At 45.2% G+C, this 8,867-nt stretch overlaps 1 protein-coding gene across 1 annotated transcript; it reads right to left on the bottom strand.

The window, feature by feature from the left end:
- Positions 1-2,029: 2,029 nt before the first annotated feature.
- Positions 2,030-7,107, bottom strand: LOC307212638 (interleukin-17F-like). The gene is made up of 3 exons (XM_079970190.1): positions 6,838-7,107; positions 4,643-4,872; positions 2,030-2,804 (listed from the first exon to the last, which is right to left on the bottom strand). Exons 1-3 carry the CDS (start codon positions 6,862-6,864, stop codon positions 2,555-2,557), a joined length of 507 nt encoding a protein of 168 aa, XP_079826316.1. The 5' UTR covers positions 6,865-7,107; the 3' UTR covers positions 2,030-2,554.
- Between the last annotated feature and the right edge of the window lie 1,760 nt (positions 7,108-8,867).

The raw sequence follows: 8,867 nt of genomic DNA, 5'->3' as shown, positions 1-8,867 counted from the left end.
ACCACTCCGGCAGGAAGGTAAACGGTGTTTCCGTGCGCTGCTCTGGTTCGCCAGAAGCGGCTTAGTCATGCTGGCCACATGACCCGGAAGCTGTACGCCGGCTCCCTCGGCCAATAAAGCGAGATGAGCGCTGCAACCCAGAGTCCGCCACGACTGGACCTAATGGTCAGGGGTCCCTTTACCTTTACCTTTAACTTCAATGCCATCTTTGTGAGCCGCTTAGGGATAGAACTATTAAGCATTTAGAAAGAGAGAGAAACCTTCGTACAAACTGCTCTGGGCCCTTGGTATGGAGTATGGAATCTAAATGAAATCAAACCAAATCACAAACACCAGCGTTTTTTCCTCCTCTCCAACGCCACACAAATAGGCATTTCTTTTCTTTTTCTTCCCTTTCTTTTTTACACCTGGGCAAAGTTGTTGAGCTTTTCGTTGGAGACATCTCCCCCCAAAAACGTAGTCTTTGCAGTGGTTATTTTTGTTTTTGGATTTTCACAACAGTTTTTCTTTTTTTAAAAAAAACACCCTAGTTGCCATACATTTGGGTTTCCCCCCGGACATTTGGCTGATTCATTAAAAATCCATCTGGACACCATTTTGACAGTCCAGACGTGTCCAGGAAAACCTGGATGTATGGCAGCCTTAGACACTGAGGCAAATGCAGGCCTGTCAATTGTCGGCTGCTGGTCAATTTCCGGCAAAGTTCCAGAAGCCGAGAAGTGGCCGTCTAGCAGAAGGGGGGGGGGGGTCAGAAATGGTTTCTGAAGGGAGAGAAGGGGGAAAAGGTCTCAGAAAGAAGTTGTGATCTGAACAAAGCTCGAGAGAGTTGGCAGGAATGCTGAGCAAAGTGGAGATCAGAGGAAAGAGAAAGTTTGCTTAATTGTGTCTCTCTCTCCTTTCCATTGGCATGGCAACTGTTCTGTGAAATCGCATGCAGCATTTGAGAAAGAAAGCTGCCATTTGTAGGACTAGCTGCCTGAGAAACAGTTTCTAGCCAAATGTGATTTTGGTTTTAAACGCAGTGTAATAAGTCTCTCGGGACGCGGGTGGCGCTGTGGGTTAAACCAGAGAGCCTAGGGCTTGCCGATCAGAAGGTCAGCGGTTCGAATCCCCGCAACGGGGTGAGCTCCCGTTTTTCGGTCCCTGCTCCTGCCAACCTAGCAATTCAAAAGCACATCAAAGTGCAAGTAGATAAATAGGTACCGCTCTGGCGGGAAGGTAAACGGCGTTTCCGTGCGCTGCTCTGGTTCGCCAGAAGCGGCTTAGTCATGCTGGCCACATGACCCGGAAGCTGTATGCCGGCTCCCTCGGCCAATAAAGCGAGATGAGCGCTGCAACCCCAGAGTCGTCCACGACTGGACCTAATGGTCAGGGGCCCTTTTACCTTTTTAAGGCGTCTCTATGGGAGTATATTGTATTTTAAAAATGGGGTATCAGAGTTTTTAGGGGGCTAACCAGGTTGGGATAGCTGGGATATTAGGCTTGTTGGTTTTGAATGTCTTATGTATTCCCCCCCCCCCAATTTCGTTGTTCTGTATGGGACAATGACAATAAAGATTATCGTATCGTATTGTAGCTGGGTCTTAGAGGTGGAAGAGGCAGCTGGTTGGATTGAAGCACTGAGAAGGGCCGGACTCCCGCTCCTCCCTCAGCCTTTCCCTGGGGAAAAGCAAACAGGTTCATGTTTGTGGTGCATGGCAGGTGCATGGCAGCTATTGGAGTCTTCCGCTTGCATTTAAGTCACAAGAGATCTGCACCTGATTGCTCAATGGCCTAGGAAGCTGCCCAAACTGGAGAGTCAGGGATTGTACCGGACACCTTCTGCCTGCAAGCAGATGCTCCAGTCACTGATCTATGGCCTTGAGCTGCCTCCACAATGCATAAAACCAGCCCCTGGCCTGGCTCGCCAGTTCTCTTAAATATTTCACCACTAAGAAAGTTTTCAATTCGAAAAATGTGAACAGACAACTCCATATTTCTGTCTTTTTATTCATTGTTTAAGTTACTGAATAAATACAAATAACTCATGTTTTTGAATTATAATTTGCAGGTGCATAAATAAAAGTTATATAAATAGGTCTTATAAATACAGCTGGAAGCAAGTTTCTCTTTGCTTCTCCATGAGTTTCACATTTCATATGCATTTATATCATGACATAGAACATACAATTCAATTAGACTGACCAATAGCATGGGGGTAAAGGATGCAACACTCGTTACAAGGCAGGACTTTTACATTTTTGGCAAGTGAAGAGAAGAGGCCATTTTAGCTAGGAGAGATTATTTTGTCATCGTGGCCTAAGGCCAGGAGGAATATATATTCAACATTTTCATGGCCTACTTAAATGTTTTGAAACAAATGGCATTTTAAAGTTGTGTCACCTAGTAAGAAAGTTGCATAAAATCTTTCCTAATTCTATGTTGTCTTTATTTCTGCCCATCCCTGAGATAGCAGTTTCTTTCTCTTTTGAGTCATCAAAGAATGTGATTTGGATTCGGAAAGCATCAGCCTGGAGTTGGTTATTTACCTCCGCTGGTCAATTCTATGCTTCTTTCAGGCACTTCGATTAGCATAGGTTCTGGTGCTCGACATGACGCAGGTGCAACCAACATTAATCACTTCTTTCTCCAGCCAAAAGGTCTGCTGGCAGCCAACCTGCTTCCGTCGAAGAACCATGATCTCCTGCTGAATAGGAACAGAATTCAGGGCTATGTTTGGTTTGCCTTTCCTGTCCAGACAGAAGGCATGGCGGCAGGTGGCTTTCGAAATCACATGGGGAAACCTGTTGGGATCTTCGTGAGTGCTGCAAACAGAGGCAAAAGGAGGGCAAGATTGTTAGTTCTTCAGAACATGTAGAGCCTTGAAACTGGCTGCATACAATGGGAAGCTAAATGTTTGCTTCTCTCTAGACTCTTGGCCAAAGAGAAGCAGGAATGGCTGGCTTGTAGAAAATTATGTGAGCGGGGAAGGTAGGGTCTCTTCGCATGGAAAAGACTTCCAGAGGTTCACACATCCCAATCCTTCAAGGAAGAGAGGCTGCAAGTTATCAGAAAGTGAAGGAAATGGCTGCTTATTGACTACTATATCAATAATATATTACCATAATATGCAATATAATCTGTCAGTTTGCCAGTTCCTGCTGCTGTCAGACCTCTTCCATGATGGGGGTCGAGAGCCTCAGCCACTGCCCTTGGGGGTACAAATGTGGCCCTCCGGTCTCTTAAGACTCTCCAGGCCACCCCACCCCCTCACTGGTTCTGCTCTTTACTTCCGTCTAGTACTGGAATGTGAGAATGCCTCTTGCGTGCCTGAATTGTGGATGGAGAGGTGAGTGGGTTTAGAAACCTGTGGCTTTTGCGTGGTGGGAACACTCCTGACTGTGTGGAGGCAGGAGGCTCTTGTTCCTGGCATATATCCCTGGAAGGCTGACTTAAGGGAAATGGGGTCCTTGGGCTGCAAAGGGTTCTCTACTCCTGCCCTGTGACGCAAGGGAAGGTGAGAGAGACCCATTCCTGGTTTCAAGCAGGCAGAGGAGGATGATCCAACAGGAGGTTCTCAAAGCAAGTGCTGCCGAGAAGAATGTGAGATCGGAAACATGCACGGACTGCGTTGATCAAGAGTCTCTTACTTGGGACTGCTACCATGATTACCTGTGAACGGGCACCTCAAACTGAGTGCCCTCAAACTGAGCAGCAGATATACTCCAAGGGGAAGGGAAGGCAACTGTGCATAGACCAAGCAGCCAATTACTACCAGTAGACATAGGGAGTAAAAGGAGCAGCCATGGGGGAAAGATGTTCTCAGAAACATTCTGCCATCAGAGAAACACTCTGTGTTCCACACTATAGAGCAGGCTTCCTCAACCTCGGCCCTCCAGATGTTTTGCGACTACAATTCCCATCATCCCTGACCACTGGTCCTGCTAGCTAGGGATCATGGGAGTTGTAGGCCAAAAACATCTGGAGGGCCGAGGTTGAGAAAGCTTGCTATAGAGTCAAATAACTTCCATTTCAAAGACAGTTGTCTGTAACTACCGTGGTGCAGACTATAGAGTTGTGGCTCTGAAAGCTTTGAGGGCAAGGGCACAAAATCCAAGCACCCATGCACCTCTGGTGATTTAAGCTTTAGGACCCTCGCAACAGGCACCCAGGTTGCCGAAGAGTTCCTCTGTGCCGGTTGGTTGGGCTCCATTCAAGAAGACACAAATTATTAGCAATGTGAAGCATGGCTGTTATAATGTGCAGAGTGACTTTCCCCCATTGCAGGGCAAATTGAACCAGCAGCCCCTCATTGGATGAGGAGCCCCTGTCCGAGGCTACAATTCCAGATAGGGGTGAGCCCTGGCATTTATCAAGGAAGCACAACCTGGGAGTAGCAGAAGCAGGATCGGGGAAGGTCCAAACACCTCAGCAAGAAAAAAACTGCTCCCTTCATGGAGACAATTCAGCTCTCCCTCTCTCTCCAGTCTGTTTCCCAGAAAACCTGGCTGGCTCCTGGGTTTGACAATAGCTACAAAATTGTGCCCTTTCTTGCAGCAGCCCTAGACATTTTAAAGTATTGAAGAACCACGGTGGGTTTGCTATGCATGCTCTGCTTCGTAGCCAACACATTTGATTCAGTCCGTGAGAATAAGGACAATACCTGTAATCCCACGGAGATACAGATCTGTTCCTGATGTCCTGGGGCACCTCACTGGCTGGTTGTGGGCGGCCAATGTGGACTTGGAATGTCAGGGACTTTGGGGGGAAATGCTCTTGGGTTTCAGGCTGGGGTGGACAGTTCTCGCTGGGTTCCTCGTTGGTTTTCCCAGGCTTAACTGCTTTTCCAGAAGCTAAATTTATAGCTGAAAGCAGCAGCAGCAGCAACCCAACCTGAAAGGGAGAACAGATACAAAATGAGTTGTTTTATCATGTGCAGGTTAGCCAGAGGTATAATCTGAAACTGACATAAAATAGGTTTTTGCATAAAACAGTTTATACTAGGCACTCTGCTAATATTGAAGTACTTAAAGGGTGCCAGGTTTTACTGAAAGCCAGAGTTGTGACCCTGAAGCCCTTCCTCTGAAGCCTAAAACATCAAGCAGTGGGGGCTCACTGGTGAAGTGGCAATACACTAAACCTGTCTTTTTAAAGAAATAAATAAATCACATATATCAAGCCTAATCCATAGCTGTCAAGTGTCTCTTAATTGGCGGGACAGTCCCTTATCCCAGCGCCATGTCCCGCTGCTGTCCCTTATTGATGAGGCTTCATTTGGCTGCTGGCTGGGCTTTCTGCCTTTGGCTCAGAGGGGCTCAGAAGTTGAACATACCTGTGCCTGGAAAATCCCTTATTTTGGCTACTGATCCCTTATTTTCGAGGCTGCTGGTCCCTTATTTTCAAATCTGTAAGTTGACAGCTATGGCCTAATCCCTTTCACGAAAAGCAACTTTCCTGACTACTCTCTGTTTGGGAGTTTTGCAGCTGGGCTGAACCGCTGCCAGTTTGTGATAGAGGCCAGGACTGATAGACGGATTTCAAACGAAGACAAAACTTCATTGGCAAAAGTTTGAGGAAAAGCTGCACCATCAAACACTTGTCACAAGTCATTTAGGATGTTAATATTTATTTACATTATAAATATATATATATATTTCTCTTACAAAATTATAAATAATAAGGCATGACACAACCCCAAAATGGGTCACTAGGGGTGTAAAATACTAAACGTATTATTTTACAGTGATTACAGTAAACCAGTACAGTGGCTTCTTCAATAAATTCACTTGGAAAACTCAAAATAATAGGAGTGAGCTAAAGAGCATTTCCTGTTTATCCACACTTTATGGCAATATATGTTGTAGGTCTTTCTCGTCCATGTGTTGCTTCATTTGTATATTTAATAATACTGTGCCAAACAAATTATCTTCTTTTTCTCTCTCCTTGCCACCTTCAGTTTTTACAACAGCTTTTCCATTATGGTTGTTTGCCGGACTATATTATACCAGTGGTCGATATTCATTAAATATCCAAGTTCTATTACCATTCTAGCTGCTGTTAGTAAATGCGTTATTAATTCCTAACTTCTTAATTCATCTATATTTGAAGTATGTAAATTAAGTAAGGCAAAAGCTGGGGTTTTTGGGGTTGTCTGAACTGTAATCTGAGATATCGCTTTCAAAACTTGCTCCCAAAATTGTTCTATTTGTTGTTCTATTCGGTAATGTTTATTTGTGTGCCAATCAAGCAAATAAATTCACAAGGAAAGCAGATGGGACCCTGGGGGAAGTGGCACTTGGGGGAAAACAATGAACTCCTGCTGAGAATGAATTGATTATATATCAGTCCTCTTTCAAATCTAAAAGTAGCTTTAGATCTATGAGATTACGAAAAGCATTCAGTTATGTGAAACATTAACCCAGAGCAGGTGGGATCAGAGTCATAGCTATGAAGCATTGTTGGTAGCTTATCTACAGGATGAAAATCCCTCCAGAAAAAGAAGTTCATGAATTCAAGGAAAATACTTGTTATCCAAATGCTTTAAACTGTACTGTCCAAGTCTATTACATTAATTACACATATTACACTAATTAAATATAGCTTATTGTTGCAGCTATAATGAGGGATGGATAGACAAACAGAAGACTTAGATAACCATTGGCTTCAATTTTTGGTAGCAAGTGGATTGGGAGATTGAAGCTTCACTAACAAAATTCTGCATGTGGAAGGAAGACTGATAACAGGATGAAGTAAGAACTCAAATGCAGCATCAAACGCCTCTACTTTTTAAGTTGGACACAAATGGGTACCAAGAGTTCTATACACCATAATGACAATCTGTATTATCAGCGTACTCACCAGTGAGGGAAATCTTGTAGAAGCCATAGTAGCTTTTCTTTTCTGCTGCAAGGAGCCTATTGCTGGAGGTTCTGCACCTGAGTATCAGTGTCCGTATGTGCAATCCCAGTCTCCTTTTATACTGTCTTCAGAATCAAAGCCAGTTTTTTCCATTCGCTAGTCTTCCCGCCCTCAGTTGTGGTTCAGGGGCAGCTGTGGCTGACATTTACCCTTTTTTCCCCTCGACCACTTCCTCGAAAGTGTCACATGTCCCATACGTACACCAGGGGACAGCAAGGGAAATGCATTTAATATACCACCTACCTAGTTGTGGGGAATCTAGACCAATAGATTTGTTTGAATGAAAAACAGATGGCCTACAAGATAACGGCAAGCTTGCCTGAGAAGCATTTTTTCCCTTTTCCGCTTTTTAGTGTATTGCATCATTACAACTTACCTATTGTAAAATAGAGCAATCTCGATCTATGTCATGCCTTCATAACCTGTGTATGAAAGCACGTAGACAAGCATCCATCATATGGATATAAACTAGACAGTTGCCCCGTCAGCCCTGCAAAAATAAATTCTGCCACTTTCAACATCCATTGTACATCATAGGTCTTTTATTTCTTCCACTTCTTCCAGTGATTTCAGGGCAGCATCCTAGTCTCACAACAATTATGTTGGCTGAGCTGGGTTGTGAGGCAATAAATGGGCTCAGGGAACCACCAGCTTCACCGTTTTGAACCTACATCCAACCTCAGGATTATAGCAACTTAGTGCTCCCTCTCAAGCAAATGATATTGCTGCATTGGGAGTGCAATGCCCTTTTGTTCTAAAGGGAGCCAGGCTCCCTTTCACAGATCTTTTCCTTGGAAAACGCATTTTCCCTGCACTCGCGGTGCAATTCTGCAGGGCTCCAGCTACAACTTTAGTAGTAATGAATACTGCACAATTGTGGAGCCGTATGTGATAAAGGGGTCTTGGCTGGGCACTCCAGGACTTCCATATACACTATCCAGATAGGTCACTTCAGTGCTGCTAATGCAGCAAAAACAACACGGGAGGCCGCAGTTATGAGTTATAAGCTCCACCTGATTGGCGAAAAGTACAAGTGCTACAGCTTGCCTTTGATTGTGCCCTTCCACAAGAACATGCATTGCACTGTCCAAAATGATGGCTTTTCTGCAGACGCCTTCCCTATAAAGAGTGGTGTGAAACAGGGCTGTGTTCTCGCACCAGCTCTCTTTGGCACATTCTTCTCCCTGTTGCTCTCATATGCCTTCAGCTTGACTAAAGTGTGTTCTTCCATTCAAAGAGCAAAGGGGGTCTGTTCATCCTAGGTGGTGGGTTCTTATGCCTTGACAGCGCCCTCCAAGAAAGCTCTACAGAGTCTCATCAACCATGGGGTTCAGTCTCAGCCCAATGAAGACCAACATCTTGGGTCAGGATATTGCCAGCACTCCACACATCAGCATTGATGATCACATGCTTGAGGTGGTAGACCATTTTATCTGCCTGGGCTCCACCATAACCAGCAACCTCTCCATCGATGCTGAGCTGGGCAAACGTATTGGCAACGCAGCGACAGCAATGGCCCACCTCTCCCAAAGGGTATGGGAGAACGCGATGCTAATGTCCAATACCATGATGATGGTCTACTAGGCTTGCGTGCTGAGCATGCTGCTTTATGGTAGTGAGCCATGGGCAACTTATGCCTACCAGGAGCAATGCCTCAATGCCTTCCACATGTGCTGAATCAGAGGATTTTGGGCACCGCTTGGCAGGGCAGAGTCTCAAACAAAGATGTGTTCTCCCAAGCCCACATTCCCAGCATGTTCACACTCCTGTCTTGGCAACATGTGTGCTGGATCATGTCCACAGAATGGAATCCCAAGGACGTGCTCTACAAGGAGCTGGCTTCTGGCACCAGGCCCATTGGCAGACCAACACCGTGTTATAAAGATGCAAACATGACATGAAGGCTGGCAACATCAGTTGCCTGTGGGAATCCCTTGCCTGGAGACAGACAGTCAAGTTGCATATCCATA

Source organism: Podarcis cretensis (genome assembly GCF_951804945.1).
Source record: "Podarcis cretensis genome assembly, chromosome: 3".
NCBI classification, from domain to species: domain Eukaryota; kingdom Metazoa; phylum Chordata; class Lepidosauria; order Squamata; family Lacertidae; genus Podarcis; species Podarcis cretensis.
This window is presented reverse-complemented; position numbering and strand designations above follow the sequence as displayed.

What these genes read in the sequence shown, in the direction of transcription:
- LOC307212638 (XM_079970190.1), bottom strand. Translation starts at nt 6,864, where the DNA reads ATGGCTTCTACAAGATTTCCCTCACTG. An exon ending in CTACAAGATTTCCCTCACTG is followed by an intron (nt 4,873 to 6,837) that starts GTGAGTACGCTG and finishes TCTCCCTTTCAG; the next exon opens with GTTGGGTTGCTGCTGCTGCT. An exon ending in GTATCTCCGTGGGATTACAG is followed by an intron (nt 2,805 to 4,642) that starts GTATTGTCCTTA and finishes CTCTGTTTGCAG; the next exon opens with CACTCACGAAGATCCCAACA.